The following is a 15,317-nucleotide window of genomic DNA, read 5'->3' as shown; positions in this document are numbered from 1 at the left end:
CGATAAACTTTTTGCTATCGGTACGATAATTATTCAGATAAAAAAAACAGTACATTGGGTGGGGCGTCTAGGCTTACCGCCTAAAGTCTACATAACAGGTACTGCTGGCGCTGCGCCAGTGTACTCCTTACTGTGTAATAGTAGCATAATCACCAGCGTAATACTGCAGCAAGCGCAATAATAGCACTGTCGCTGGCGCATGCTGTTGCTGGCGCTATACCAGTTATACTCCGTAGTAACAGCGATATAGTACAGATTACTCCGTACGGAGTACTTTAAACAAGTGGCAGACAGATGCGCTAGCATACTAACCAAAATTATTTATTAGCATAGACTGCCACTAGCCTTTACTTGAACTTTACGGAGTAGCTTAAGTTTAAAACAATATATTTTTTATTTAATAAATATATCTTGCCTACAAAGTACTACATAGAAGATACATTCACTTCAACAATTCCTTCCATTTCTTACCATATCCTCTTCCTACAAATTATTTTTTCAATATTCTTATCACTGTTCTCCTTATCCCCTTCCTACCCTTCTTGTTCTCAGCAGCCATATACTTCTTTAGAATGCCACCCGGCCTTCTGCTCCCGCTTGTCGCACTTTCATTTACATGTCTGGTCGTTCTATTGATGCCGCTGGCCGTCGGTACCTTCTTCCCTGTCGATGGTGACCGGCTGTTTCGAAACACCCTGTGCAGGCTTCTAACCTATAGCATGTGCGAGGGGACAACCACGATGGCCGCAGTTGTTGCCAACTACGCTTTCCTAAGCGGCATGATGCTCTCACTCGTGGCCGGAAAGACATCCACGGCTCTATCGACAACCACCAGCAACACGATCCCGCACATGGATGCCGCCTCGCCACTGGTCAGCTTTGCCCAACATGTCGTCAGCATGGCGTTCGACCAGGGCTACCGCCTGCGCTTCAGCTGGCCACCAGCACAGCTATACGCGTCCTCCTCGCTGCGTCCGCTCTAGAACAGTGTGTCTGACAGCGCCAGGGACAGTCTGGTCCGTTGTGTCTGGCCCAGGATGACCGTTTTTGTGGGCGTGCCACTCTTGGTGTGTCTATGTGTCATCTGCACTTCTCCCCCGTTGCGTGCTATTGGCTGTGTCCTCGGTGATCGCGCCCGTCTGCGTGCGTGGCTCCGGGGAGCAGTCAGGAAGTTGCGCGATAAAACACGGCCCACCGTCGACTGGATCGTCGATACTATCGCGCCCTTTATCTTTGGAGTCACGCTGGTGCTCACCACGTCCGTCGGCATCGTGCTCTACGGCATCGGCCACGTGGGCATTGCCACTGCAGCCCGGTCCGGCATACTCGGCATCGACCTGGCAACAGTGAGAACATTGGTCCGGTGGCTGTGGCGGCTCCTCATTCGTTTCAACTGGGCGTGGGGATTGCGCACGGTGTTTGGCTGGGAGCGACGACACCGCCGGCACCAGGAAGAACGGCTGCATCGTCATGACGAGGATCTCTTGCTGCATGACTGTGGCTGTCCGCACCGGCATCTGGGAGACCACCTCCACGACTGTGTTTTGCGGCGCCACCACTACCGAAACCACGACCTTGGCAGCGAGCTGCATCAGCCTTGGCACGATCATCATGGCTGGCAACACCAGTACCACCATCAGCAGCTGACCCAGAACTCGCTCACTGAGGAGGAACTGACAGAGCTGGAGCAGAAGGAATACCTGGAGACGAGACGGGAGCTTCTCCGGATCCGTCTTCAACGGCGCGGTATTCTCACCCAGACCGACGGCTCCTCTGCCTTCGAAAGGCTGGGCTTCGGCTCCGACTATCGTGATTTCGGCACTCAGACAGGCTCACCTAGAAACACCTACCGCCACCCGTCCCCATTCCCCGCCCCCATGCCCTCACCAGAGCTCGGCGAGATACCACCTCGCCAGCCGCCCGTTCGATGGCAACCTACGGTCGAGGATGAACCAGAGGCTGAGGCACGAGAGAACGAAGCAGAGGAATCCGAGTGGAGGTACTTGCAAGTCGCGGCCAATAATTTTTGGTGAAGCTGACTGGCCGTCTGCAACGCTATGCGATCAAGGGGGGGGTGTGAATAAGAAGAGCGCAGGACCTTGACTTTCTCATGGCCGGAGAGACACTGCATGATGTCGGCAGAGCCAAGACACGGCCTCATTTCCTGCCGAGCAGGATCGAAGCGTGGCAATGAACAAAGTACTTTTGGCTCAACGTCGATGCACAGGAGAAACAAGAAAAACACACACAAAACACAAAAATAACCGAGAAGATCTAGGAAACTTCAGACCACATAGATTTCCGGCAGCGTGATTGATGCCATGACCTTGCAATAAAGAACCGCTATTTGTTGGCAGTCAGAACCGGTGACGCAGTCGTATGCTGAGCTGCACAGCAATCACGACAACGGGCAGCTGCGTGTGCAGTCAGATATGCACATGTGCCTGTGCATGTGCTATGCGATGGGCGAAAAAGAAGGGAGAGCGAAAGAGACTGTTCATTTAGCTAGGCGTTTGTATTTACGTTTCTTGTTCGACTTGCATAACTTCGTGGCACAATGACATTTCTTCGATGCAAGATGCAAGTCTCAGAAGATACAAAGGTGGATAAATTGACCTCTAATATAACGACAATTTCCCATGGCCCCGACCTGGCACTGATCAAGGACGAGATTCTTTCTACACAACCATGGGAATATGTTTTGGGCTCGCTGAGTATAAGACCCAACTGGACCTGGAATCAATCAAAGAATCTAAAACAAGAACTATAGCATCACTATCAATAGTATCGTGTCCATGGTGCTGATGAGCAAGCACTTCAGGAAAGTCCTAGGAGACGCTGTCCAGAAGCAGCAGCCATCCGGGTAAAAAGATAGCCAGCAACAGCAACCATTCCATTAGAAGAACAACTTCTCGATTTAGCCATTCTCCTTTGAGAACCCGCCGGCAAGCGTCAAACGTAGACTATCGGCTGATCCAAGTAACAGCTATCCCAATGTAATATACATCGCGCCTGCTCCTTTTTTCTTTGCGCAGAAACAGACTTCGCTATAGGGGAGTTGATCTCGACTGAAAAGATCACGGCTGGCAGTAGCCGGCCACTGGGGTGCAATTATATTCATTGTGGTGCGCTCGTCGCTCGTACACTTAAAAGATGGAGATATCATATATTTATCTTTGTAGTAAGAGCACTCTGTACGGATCATTGGCTGCCCCTTTTCGTGTTCACCAAACTGGTGTCCGATGTATCAAGAGAGCAACAAGGGGAAGTACAGGTGACGTCCACTTACCGTTCTTGCGGAATTTTCTTTCCACAAAGCTGATCCTTAGGAAAGCAATTCTCATTGTCCCGTATTTGTAAACAGCAATCGTAACAAAGCTGGCATATCATCATTTTGCAACCGGCTGTCATGTGCTTGATAATAACTTCCCTGATAGGAACAGGCACCTCGATAGAAACAGCGAACTGCTCGCGTTGACACCTGCTTATTGCAATCATAGTGCTATCTTTCCCGAAAGAGCCACAACATCAAAACCACAGAAAAGGGGACTTATCTGAGGGCTGTTAACAGCCGATGTCCGTTTCCTACTTGCCGTTGTCGTAAGCCCGCTTTCCCATTAGACGGACACCATCAACGGTCGCGCTTCCTGTTTGTTTGGACGTGGACACAACAATAGAGAGAGGAGTACAGCATCGCTAGCAGAACGCAAATCGGGTGTCGACATCAACTTACCGAATTCGTGACAGTTGCTTTCCCAATCGGGCGACACGTTACCTATGCCACCACAGGACCAAGAAAAGTAATGGGTCGGCGTTACTCGCAGCCTTCGGTCACGGTCTCAAAAACCTACGATCCAAACCGTCTTGCTTTGTGACTTATGATATCAGATATGGCTATCTTCCGTGAAATAAGGTCAACCAGTCATAGACTTTCTGACCCTTTTCCTCTTGTAAGAAGACGCTGCTTTCATCATGTATCGACGAAGCCAGAGCTTGGATCGCCCCTCCCTTCTCCAAAACTAACCAAATATATGACCCCCAAACAGAGCCAGAGACTTCATTGTTCCTTCCCCACAATAGCCAACATCGTGTGATGGTCTGGTGGGATAGTCAAGGAAACAACCGCCATGTCTCTTGCCTCGTCAGAAAGCGACGTCAACGGGGAGAAGGATATAAATGCAAAGGTCTCCCCCGGTTTTCATTTCTCCGTCTCTCCTTTCTCCCCAAACTAACTGTGCTTAGCACGATTGGATGCCGTAGGCGCTTGCGCCAATGACGGTCGTCTACCCAAGCTCTCGCACTGCCAAAGTGCCAGAACACTGTCAGCGCTGGAACATCGGACTGGCCCCCCCTATGGCCTTTCTGATACCGGCGCGGAGACAACAATTTTTGATTTCTTTTCCCTCTTTTCCAACTGATGATTGAGCCTGCACGTCGTCAAACGAGCGGGCTCCATGATCGAGGCAGAGCCCGATGAGGGACCCCTGAGGGCACAGTTTCTCCTTTTTTGTCCAATGGCAACACCTTGGGAACTCAGGTATAGCATTTTCTTCATCGTTCCCATCTGCCAGTTTTTGATCCATACAGCTGACGTTTCTTATTTTCGCCCCATGACGAGTCCGCCGCTTCCGACGAGTATTTGATCCCGGTCCGACAACTCCTCTTCGATTTCTCCAAAGATGACGCCAATTGCGACAGACTCTTGATGATAGCCACTCGGCATGCCACTGGCAGATGAATGACAGCAACAACTTGGGGGATATTACCTAGGTTCGATGGACAGCTTGGCAACAAACACAACGGCAGCGATATGAGAATTTCATTGAAAGAGCAGGCCTTGGTTTGAAAACAGTGGTTGATTAAGGTATTGCTGTCTTTGATGCGAGAAGAGGAGCTGTGACGGAAAACGTTGTCTATTCTTAAACTGGATTCAATGGTGAGATGAAATCTGTCGGAGAGAGGGATTGGATGGACTCTTTTATGCCTAATATTAGGGGCTACACTCATGCCCTGTCGAATTCTGCCATATGCCTCTCTGCACTACGGCTAGTAATGATTACCTATTGACAAATCGAATTGCCTGCTTACCACTTGACATCCGTTTTGTCACTGGTGAAGTAGATTTGATTCAGTGCCTATACGGAGAACGGCGCACACTGCTAAGTTGTAAGATGGTACACCGTGAGTTCAATATTGCATACACATCATTCAGATAAAATCTGGCAATGCAAACATGTGTCGAATCAATACCATCTCAGTTTTGGGTTTGCAAGGGTCTGACAGTTTCATGAAATGGCTACGTCTTTGTAATTTACTAGTTAGCTGTAAACAAACTCGCCCTTTTTCTTCAACAGCAGCCCGTATTTCTGACCTGTCTTCGGCACAATGAAGCACAACCTCACCACAGCCTGCTGTAAGACTGCATTGTCTCAGAGTCGCCCAATCGAATACCAGCTCCCACCTTCCGTAATATCCGCCCCGAAGTGCTTATCTAATTATTCTTCCTCTTGCGCCAGTCCCCTCACATCTCTCATACCATTCATTCCCTGGCAAAAACTCTCTGCACTATGAGCGACTTCTCCTGCTACGGGGGTGCCAGCAAGGAATGGCAGGCCATTAAGGCCGTGCTGCCGCCCCAGATGCAACACCAGTCGGCAACGGAACACCGGGATGCCATCAACAGAGAGCGCGAGAAGATCACTGCCACCGAGTTCCAGGCGCTGGCCAATCTCGTCGACACAGCCGACTACCACATTGCGACCCGCGACGGCTCTGGCACCATCGGGGCGCGCTCCTACTGGCCCAAGACGGTCCCGCGTAACCCTCGACCGGCCATCTTTCTCTACATGCATGGCGGCGGCTATATGTACGGCTCTCTGGCTACCGAAGATGCCACGGCTGCCCGGATTGCCGTTGGCGCCGGCGTCGTCGTTCTCAGCGTCAACTACCGCCACACACCAGAGCATCCCTATCCGACAGCTTGGCTCGACTGCCAGGACGCCTTCCTCTGGCTACACGACAGGGCCACTGACCTCGGCATCGATCCACGTCGTGTCGTCGTTGGTGGCATCTCGGCTGGCGGCCATCTCGCCGCATCGCTCGTCCTCGAACAGCATCTCGGCCGACTGCCGGGCGACAACGTGGCCGGCCACCGCCTGCCGCGCATCGCTGGCCAGGTACTCATGGTCCCCGCTCTCGTACACCAGGACTGCTACGGCGTGCTACAGTCCCGCCTCGCCAGCCCGGCCGTGTCGTCGCGCGTCGAGAACGCTGAGGCGCCCGGCATCCCGTCCATCACCCTCCGGCTCTTCACAGACCTGCTGCAAGTCGACCGCCCCGACCCCTCCGACATCATGCTCAATCCTGGACTCGCTCATCCCAGCCAGGTGCGCGGCTTACCGCCCGCTGTCTTCGGCATCTGCGGCTTCGATCCACTGCGCGATGAGGGCCTTCTGTACGCAAAGCTGCTGGTCGAGCAAGGGTACGTTGCGCGGGACTGCTGCGCTTCCTCTGGAACACCCCAGGTTTTCCATACTGACAACCTGTTAGTGTTTCCACCGATGTCCATCTTTTCAAGGGTGTCCCTCACAGCTACCGGCGCTACGGCAACTTGGCGCTGCATCAGGACTGGGACGACGTGCTGGAGCAGGGAATAATTTGGGCGCTGTCCGAGCCGTCTCCCACCGGTGGTTTCCACGTCAATGTTCATGAAGTATGATGGCAGTGGTATCGCAGGCAAGATCTGTTTGTAAATGTCACGTGATTGCGTCCTTCGCGATCTGCTTCAGTTTGAGTTGTTCCTGCCAATTGTGTAAGCGCCAGAACGCTAGCGGGAAGCTGCAGTCACAGACCCATTGTAATAACGCGCTATCATTGGCCAAAAGATTTGCGCCTTCACTAGCATCACTTCCCTCTCAGCTACTGGAAACAGTGACAGCTAAAAAAGGACAAACACAAAGGCATCAAAAACTACGACGGCCAGAGAGCATCGCCAATAATTACGCCACGGCACGTCGACATCCGATCGCCAACCTTCATCAACGCCGCTGTCGACTGTACCTTCTGTGTCTCATCTGATTTGCTTTCACCCCGTCGAGGACTGCTGCACGCGACGTCTTCTTAATGGAAGGTCAGCGGCGTGACAGCTTTTTCTGTTGATTGCTCCCAACCGCCTCTCCTTTCTTTCTTTCTCACCCCACCCCTATTTCCCACCGGACTTTCATATTCTGCTTTAGTATTTGTTTGGATTTCTCATGATGGCTGCGGCAGCCGTGGACGTGGGCTACTTGTCCTCGCACCTCGGCGTGCCCCAAACGAGCCTCTCCACCGCCCTGACCGAGCCGACCGTTGATCTGATCCAGGGTATCCTCGACGCCGTAGCGACCAAGGCTCACGAGCTTGACAGCCTATACGCCGACAAGCTCAAGATCGAGATAGAGTATGAAAGCGTGGTGCGCAGCTCCGAGGCTCGAAGTGACTCTTTCAAGGCTGCTGCCGAAGGCAGCCGTAAGGAAGTCGAAGACCTCAGGCGAAAGCTCCAGGACGAAGGTGTGTACAAATTCCAAAACACAGGATAGGTGTAATTTCGGGCCATTGCGGAATCTAATGTTTTCCTCTTCCAGAGAACGCGCGACGTGCCATCGAAAACGAGCTTCAGGCTCTCAAGTCATCCGGGGCCAATTCTCAGGCAGATATCGAGCGCCTCGCCAGCCGCAACGCGTCCCTGGAGGCTTCTAACCGCGACACCCTGTCTATTCTCGAGTCCAAGACGTCAGCCAACGCCGAGCTCGCCGAGGAGTTGCAGGCCCAACACCAGAAGAACCTCAAGCTGGGCCAAGAAATTACCGCACTCCAGCAATCTGTCCAGAATGCGCAGTCCGGTGTCAGCAGCGCCAAGTTTCGCGAGCAGTCGCTGCAGCAGGAGCTCGAGTTCGCCCGAAAGAACAACCAGTGGTTCGAGACCGAGCTGAAGACCAAGGCCGAAGAGTCGCTCAAGTTCCGCAAGGAGAAGGCCGCCCGCATTGCCGAGCTCCAGCGCCAGAATGAAGAGACACAGTCGAACATCGAATCGCTGAGCCGCACTGAGAAGCAGCTGCGCACGCGCCTGGAAGATGCCCAACGGAAAGCCGACGAGGCTCTGTCCAAGGTGCAACAGCTTCAGGAAGCCGCCGCACGCAACGAGGAAGGCTTCCGCGCCGAGCTGGAGTCGTCCAACCGCCTCGTCGAGCTGAAGGAGCAGCAGACCGAGACGCATCGCAATCGGTTACGCGAAGTGGAGCTACGCCTCGAGCAGGTCAAGGACGAGTCGGCCGACGAAGTGCGGAGGGTCCGCCAGGAGATGGAGCAGATCAAGGAAGACCTACAGCAGGCGGAACAGCGCGCCCAGCAGCTCGAGGCCGAAGTCGATCGGCTCCAGGCTGTCTTGGCGTCTCCCGTTGCTGCTTCCAGAGTGCCGCCCGGTTCGGCGCCCCAGACACCCCGCGCCAACGGAACCGGGAACGGTAATGCCGGATGGGCTGCGTCGCCATTTGGTACGCCCGGCTCCATTCTTCGCGGCAAATCCAGCATCACGGCGGCACAGGCGATGGAAGAGCTCTACAAGACTAAGGGCGAGCTCACGCGCGAGAGGAGACGTACGCAGGAACTGTCCCGGGAGCTGGACGAGATCATGAGCGCCCTGGAGGCGAAGAGCCCCGAGATCGCTGATCTGCAGGAAGAGGCTGAGCGCCTACGGACCGAGAATGTGCAAATTTCGCGGCTGTGCGAGGAGAGCTTCGGTGAGCGTGACGTGGCCAAGAAGGCCGCGAAGAAGGCAGAAGCTAGCAGCATCACGGCACAGGCGGAGATCGAGATCCTGCGCACCCAACTCCGCGACCTCAGCACGCAGATCCAGCTGCTCGTCTTTAACCTGCAGGCCCGCGAAAAGGGCCTCGGCGAGCTTTCGGAAGAAGAAGTGCAGCAGTTCGAGCGCCTCCAGAAAGGCCGGGTCACCGAGGGTGCCCTAGACGACCTGTCGGACACGCACCAGTTCATATCAGAGCGGTTTGTGGTGTTCAAGGACATCCGGGAGCTGCAGGAGAAGAACGCGGAGCTGCTGCGCGTCACACGCGAGCTAGCCAACAAGATGGAGAACGACGAAGCCTCGGAGGCCAAGCGCCAGGCAGAGCGTGACCAGGTGGAGCTGAAGACGCTCCGCGACACTGTATCTCGGCTTCAAGATGAGTCTAAGTCGGTGACGATCCGGATGAAGAGTTATATGACAGAGCGCGATATGTTCCGTCGCATGCTGCAGCAGAAGGCCAGCCTTGCCGAAATCAGCTCTGTTCTCGGCGGGTCGGTCGACGGCAGCCAGCGCGAGGTGCTCGCTAGTGTCGAGCGCCACTCGACAGCGGATGAAGGAGAGCTGACTGTGGCGCTCCGCGAGCTGCAGAATAACTTTGATTCGTACCGCAGCGAGCAGGGCGTGGACCGGAAGACGATGCGCAGCCAGGTGGAGAAGCTGTCGATGGAGAGAAGCAGCTTGCACGCGGAGATTGCGCGGGTCAGCAGCCAGCTAACGCTTGCATCTGAGCGCTACGAGATGCTCCAGTCCAACTACGCGGCGCTGGAGACAGACAACCGGGCGCTGCAGGAGAAGAACCAGAGCCTGTCGGAGTCGTACGCCAAGCAGGACATCCGGACGCAGCAGGTGGCGATGGACCTGGTGGAGGTGCGCAGCCTGCTGGAGAGCATGCGCAACGAGAACGCGAACCTCAAGGCGGAGAAGACGCTCTGGAAGGGCATCCAAGACCGGCTGAGCCAAGACAACGAGAGCCTGGGCGAGGATAAGGCGCGATTAAACAGTCTGCTGGCATCGCAGCAGAGCTTGCTCAACGAACGCGAGCTGTCGGAGTCGGAGATGCGGCGGCGGCTGCAGGCGCAGATCGACAAGGCGGAGGCGGAGCTCACGACGACGAAGAGGAAGCTCTCGGAAGAGACGGAAGAGGCGAAGAAGCTGCAGCTGCGCAAGGAGTACGAGGGCCAGGAGGCGCAGAAGCGGATCGACGATCTGATGGCGACGATCAGCCAGAGCAAGGAGGAGTTGGTGGCAACCAAGACGAGCCGAGATCACCTCCAGGCACGGGTCAACGAGCTGACGATCGAGCTGCGGAGCGCAGAAGAGCGGACGCAGAGGCTGCAGCCACGGCCGACGTCGAGGGTGCAGAAACAGGCACAGGACGATGCGAACGCGGACGCGGACGAGCAGGCGGCGACACAACTGCAGGAGCTGGAGGCCGAGGTGGCCGAGCTCCGACGGGAGCTGGAGCTGACGCAGTCGGAGCTGGAAAGCACCAAGGCGGAGACGGCATCGTACAAGGACATTGCGCAGTCGGCGGAGGAAGACCTGAACAGCATCAACGAGTCGCAGGAGCAGTACCGACAGGAGATGGATGCGGCGCTGGCGGCCAAGGACACGCGGATCCAGGAGCTGGAGCAAGCGGTCGAGGGGCTGTCGGCAGAGCTTACCAAGTCTAACGGCGAGCTCAACACGCTACGGGACTCGCAAGCGGAGCTGGGACGGAAGCTGGAGGACGAAAAGCGAATCCTAGAGTCGGAGATCGGGCGACTCAAGGAGGTGGAGGAGCGAGCAAAGGACGAGAAGAAGTACCACCAGTCAGACCTGCGGGCGCAGGCGGAGATTGCAAGCAAGGCGCAGCGGGACTACGAGCAGGAGCTGGTGAAGCACGCGGACGCGGCAAAGCAGCTGCAGGTGCTGCGGGCGGAACACAACCATCTGCGGACGGAGGCGGCGTCGTGGAGGGCGGAAGCGGAGTCGGCCAAGGTGGCGCTGAGCCAGAGCGAGTCGTCATGGGAGGAGCGACGACAACAGTTTGAACAGGAGGTGTCGGAGATGCGGGCACGACGCGAAGACACCAACGCGCAGAACAAGCTACTAGGACAGCAGCTGGAGAGCGTGACGGCACAGATTGCGAGCCTACAGCACAGCCGGGTGTCGATGGGAGAGGCAGACGGCGAGGGAGCAGGCGGATCAACGCCGGCAGCGCTCGCAGACACGGCAACAGAAGGACTGCGCGAGCTCAACAGCTACCTGCGGCGCGAGAAGGAGATCCTGGAGGTGCAGTACAACCTCAAGCTGCAGGAGACGCAGCGGCTGCAGCAAAAGGTGGAGTACGGACAGGCGCAGCTGGACGAGGCGCGGCTAAAGCTGGAGCAGGAGAGGCGGTCGCAGGCCGACGTCAGCCGATCGTCACAGACGCACAAGGAGCTGATGGAGAAGCTGAACGAGCTGAACTTGATCCGGGAGAGCAACGTGACGCTGCGGAACGACAACCAGAAGGCACAGGCACAGCTAGGGCAGAAGGAGGTGCGGCTGCAGGAGCTGCAGGCACAGCTAGAGCCGCTGAGCCAGCGGGTATCGGAGCTAGAGAACCAGAAGCAGTTCTTGGAGGAAGAGATGCGGCAGATCGGCGAGGACCGAGACCGGTGGCAGAAGCGGACGGAGAGCATCCTCAGCAAGTACGGACAGGTGGCGGATGCGACGGAGATGGAGCAGCTGCGACAGGCGATGGCACAGGTGGAGGCAGAGCGGGCGACACTGCAGGAAGCCGAGGCAGCACAGCGACAGAAGGTGCAGGAGCTAGAGGCGACGGTAGAGACGGAACGAGGCCAGTGGCGGGAGAGCCGACAGAAGCTGATCGAGCAGGCCAAGGAGAAGGCACGACAGCAGGGAGCACAGATCCGCGAGCTGATAGGACAGAAGAACGAGCTACAGGAGCAGCTGACGGCAACGAGCTCACGGCTGGCAGCGATGGAGGTGCTGGAGGGAGAGCTGACGGGAGCTCGAGCAGAGAGAGAGGCGCTCGAAAGTCGGATCCGGGAGCTGGAGGTGGCCGTGGTGGAGGCGAGTGCGACAACGACAACGACGACGATGCCGACAGACGAGATGCCAAAGGTGTCGGCAGCCGAAGCAACAGACGGCGTCGAATCCTCCTCACCAGAAGACGTCGAGATGGGCGGATCAGGAGGGCAGGTCAGCCAGCGGCAAGACGAGGTGGACCGGCTGCAGACGGAGCTGCAGACGATGCAGGCCGAAAAGGCAGCGGTGGAGCAGGAGCTGGCAGACGTGCGCAGCCAGCTGGAGGCAGTGGTGCGCGAGCGGGATCAGGCATTGGAGGTCGGCGGCGAGGGAGCAGCACCAACAGCAACAGCAACAGCAGCGACCGTATCAGCAGACGAGAGGGCAGTTCTGGAGCAGCGGGTGGCGGCCGCCGAGGCCAACGCGGCGGTGTTTGAGCAAAAGGCCAAAGAGGTGGAAGACAACATCCAGGCGATCCTCAAGGAGCGGTCGGACAAGATGAAGGACGCGCTGAACCGGCGGCTGAAGGAGTCGAAGGAGAAGGGCGAGCAGGAGCTGCGGGAAGCTCGCGAGAAGCTGCAGGCTGAGCTGGAGCAGCGGCTGGAGCAGGAGAAGAAGACATGGACGAGTGAGGGAGCAGGAGCAGGAGCGGGAGCAGGAGAAGCACCAGGAGCACCACAGCCGCAAGTTCCAGTCAAATCAGAGCCTCAGACACCAATGATGGACCTGTCGAAGCTGGGCGACGCGGAGACACGCGACCTGCTGGCGAGCAACGCGACAATCCGCAGCATTGTGGCGTCCAACATCAAGAAGAAGATGGACCAGGAGAGCCGGCGAGTGCGGGAAGAATTGGAGCTGGTGGTGCGAGCAGAGTTCGAGGGCAAGATTGCGTCGGCACGGGAGACGGGTCAGATGATGGCCGAGAAGAAGTCATCGATCCGCATCAACATGGCGGAGAACAAGCTGAAGACGGCCAACGCGAAGCTGGAAGTAGTGTCGACAGCGGCTGTGCAGACGCCTCAGCGACCGGTTGTCGAAGTTTGGGCTGTGGCCAAAGATGCTCGGCCAGCGCCTGTTGTGGTAGCAGTTCCAGCACAAGTTGTCCCAGCGACTCCGGCGACTCCGGCGACTCCGGCGACTCCAGCAGCTGCGACAGCACAAGCAGCCCCGATGACTCCAGTCCAGACAGCAGCTCCGTCAACTCCTGGACAGGAATCCAAGCCGGTCATTGTGCAGGCAGCTCGGCCGGCCAACTCGAACCTGCCAGCCAAGCCAGTCGCTCCAGGACAACAGCAACGGCAGCAACAACAGCAACAGCAGCCAAAGTCTCTGCCTGCAGCAGTCAATGCTACAAACATCAACCCGTTCAGCGGCAAGCCAGCGCCTCCGTCGTCACTGCCCAATCCTTTCCAGAAGCAACAGCAGCCAGCGGCTTTAGGACAGCAGAACCAGCAGGCACAACCAAACCAGCAGGCACAACCAAACCAGCCAGGCCAACCAAACCAAGCAGGCCAACCAAACCAAGCAGGCCAACAGGCCCAGAACCAACAGACTGTGCGAAGCGCCATTCCGGTTCCAGGCGGCGGCCGTGGCGGTGCCAACACGGGCAACCGCGGCGGTGGAGCAGGCGGTCGCGGCGGCGGCGTGTATCAAGCGCCGCGTGGCGGTCGGGGAGGCGGACGCGGAGGCGGTGGACAGGGTCGTGGCGGCAGCAATGCTGGTGCGGCCGGACAGATGAATGCCGGCGCTGAGCCGTTCAATCCCAACAACAAGCGGCTGAGGAACGAGGGAGAGGCTGCTGGTGGACCAGTTGGAGGAGGCAAGCGGATGCGCGGAGGAGGACCGAATCATTGAGGGAGAGAGGGAGAGAGGGAGAGGGAAAGAGAAACGAGGACCGAGAAGGAGGAATGAGAGAGATGACAATGTCACGTGATCACATGGAGGCTCGGCCATTGTACTAGTAATTTCATTTATTGTTTAACATAGGTTCATTTGATTGTAAAGCATTAGAGCACGTCTTTGTCATAGCACAAGAACCACAACGGCAACAGTTGCAGCGAGCAGGGCGACATGTCTGTGCAGCGGTGCCAGCTGAGCGTTGCGGCCAGCACTGCTGATGGTGGATGATCTTGTGCTGCTCGAAGCTGAGACCGTAGCCGTTTTGGTAGCGAAGAGGACGGAGCAACTGGCCGGCAGCCCTCCACAGGCCTGGCTACTGAGGAGGCTGCAGATGCTGGCAGCCGACGCAGCAGCCAATGTGGTGGGCACCGTGAGAACGAGTGCAGATATGGTGGCAGCAGCTCTTTTGTGCAGTTGGATTGTGGTCTGGCTTGAGACGACGACGGTGACGCCGAAAGTGGGAGTGGTTGTGGGTGTTGTAGCAGTGGCAGCAGCAGTGGCAGCTGTAGCAGCCGTAGTGTCAGTTGTGACCATGGCACCCCCTAACACTGTCGTGCAGAGCGCAAAGTTGGCGCGGCACTGCTGCACAGCGGCGTCGCAACTGCCGATGTCTGCGAGCGCCGTTGATGCGGCCGCGCCGGCCGGCACGACGTATGGAAAGTACCCGTAGTAGTAGTCGGGCACGTACGACAGCGAAGCCGTCGTGGCTGCCGCCGGCGCCGTCCCCGTGCAGGCATATCCGGCCGGACAGCAGGCCGGCTCGTCGGCTTCGTCCAGCATGCAGCTCTGCACCAGTGGACAGCACAAGTCCGCAAAGCTGGCGCCCAGGACCGCGCAGCTGTGGTATCCGGCCACACAGAGCCCGGCAGAGGCGGCGGCCGTCGTCGTTGTCGTCGTCGCCGCCGTCGTCGTCGTCACGCACAGGAATGCGGCTGCCGGCAAGAGCCACATGCCAGCCGGCTGTCGTCGCCAGGCAGGGCGTACGCGCAATCGCATCGTGTCTGTCTGGATGGCGGGCAATTGAGGGTCACGGACAATCGATCTGGATGCTTCTGCTTCTTGGTGACGATGCTCGCCCCCTCCCAAAAACTGCGTGTCAATACATGGTTGCCCCTGGCGACAAAAGCGGGTCCATGACGTCGCCGGCCAGCCCACAACGTCTCGTTTCGCTTCTGTGTCGGTGTCGTTGAAGGAAGCCGGCTTGCGGCAACAGTCTAGGCCCTGCACAGCGCTTCGGTCAGAGGGGCTTCGACCAGGACACATGCCCTCTCGACTGCGGCGCAGCGGGTGGCTGAGACGTGCTGCACGCTGCAAGCCAATGCGGAAGCGGGGCAAATCATCGCCGACGGCTGACGTTTTTTTGTTTTTGTTTGTTTGTTTTTACACCTTCCGTACCCGTACACAAAACGGACCAAAACGGACTCTAAACCCCGTCGCTCACCAAGGCTAAAGCGCGACTGACTTGCCCCTTTCACAACCCCTAACAAGCGACCCTAGCACCTGGCCAAGCTTTTCGTGGCCACAAGGTCGCGGCGGCTTGCCCCTAACGCTAACGTTTGGC

General features: G+C 57.1%; 4 protein-coding genes across 4 annotated transcripts; 3 read left to right on the top strand and 1 right to left on the bottom strand.

Annotated features, from left to right (window-relative positions):
• Positions 1-572: 572 nt before the first annotated feature.
• Positions 573-983, top strand: CMQ_4179 (uncharacterized protein; the record flags this gene model as incomplete). Its single annotated transcript, XM_014320117.1, has 1 exon — positions 573-983. One exon carries the CDS (start codon positions 573-575, stop codon positions 981-983), a length of 411 nt encoding a protein of 136 aa, XP_014175592.1.
• A 54-nt stretch (positions 984-1,037) lies between these two features.
• On the top strand, positions 1,038-2,033 carry CMQ_3606 (uncharacterized protein; the record flags this gene model as incomplete). Its single annotated transcript, XM_014319544.1, has 1 exon — positions 1,038-2,033. One exon carries the CDS (start codon positions 1,038-1,040, stop codon positions 2,031-2,033), a length of 996 nt encoding a protein of 331 aa, XP_014175019.1.
• Positions 2,034-5,567: 3,534 nt separating this feature from the next.
• On the top strand, positions 5,568-13,984 carry CMQ_3545 (tpr domain containing, filament-forming protein; the record flags this gene model as incomplete). The annotated part of the gene is made up of 5 exons (XM_014319483.1): positions 5,568-6,481; positions 6,550-6,712; positions 7,236-7,548; positions 7,623-13,411; positions 13,886-13,984. The coding sequence occupies 5 exons, from the start codon at positions 5,568-5,570 to the stop codon at positions 13,982-13,984; spliced, it is 7,278 nt and encodes a 2,425-aa protein (XP_014174958.1).
• Positions 13,880-14,752, bottom strand: CMQ_3422 (uncharacterized protein; the record flags this gene model as incomplete). The annotated part of the gene is made up of 1 exon (XM_014319360.1): positions 13,880-14,752. One exon carries the CDS (start codon positions 14,750-14,752, stop codon positions 13,880-13,882), a length of 873 nt encoding a protein of 290 aa, XP_014174835.1.
• Positions 14,753-15,317: the final 565 nt, after the last annotated feature.

This window comes from Grosmannia clavigera (genome assembly GCF_000143105.1).
Source record: "Grosmannia clavigera kw1407 unplaced genomic scaffold GCSC_113, whole genome shotgun sequence".
NCBI lineage: Eukaryota > Fungi > Ascomycota > Sordariomycetes > Ophiostomatales > Ophiostomataceae > Leptographium > Leptographium clavigerum.
Note: the sequence above shows the minus strand (reverse complement) of the source record. Positions and strands in the feature narration are given on the sequence as shown.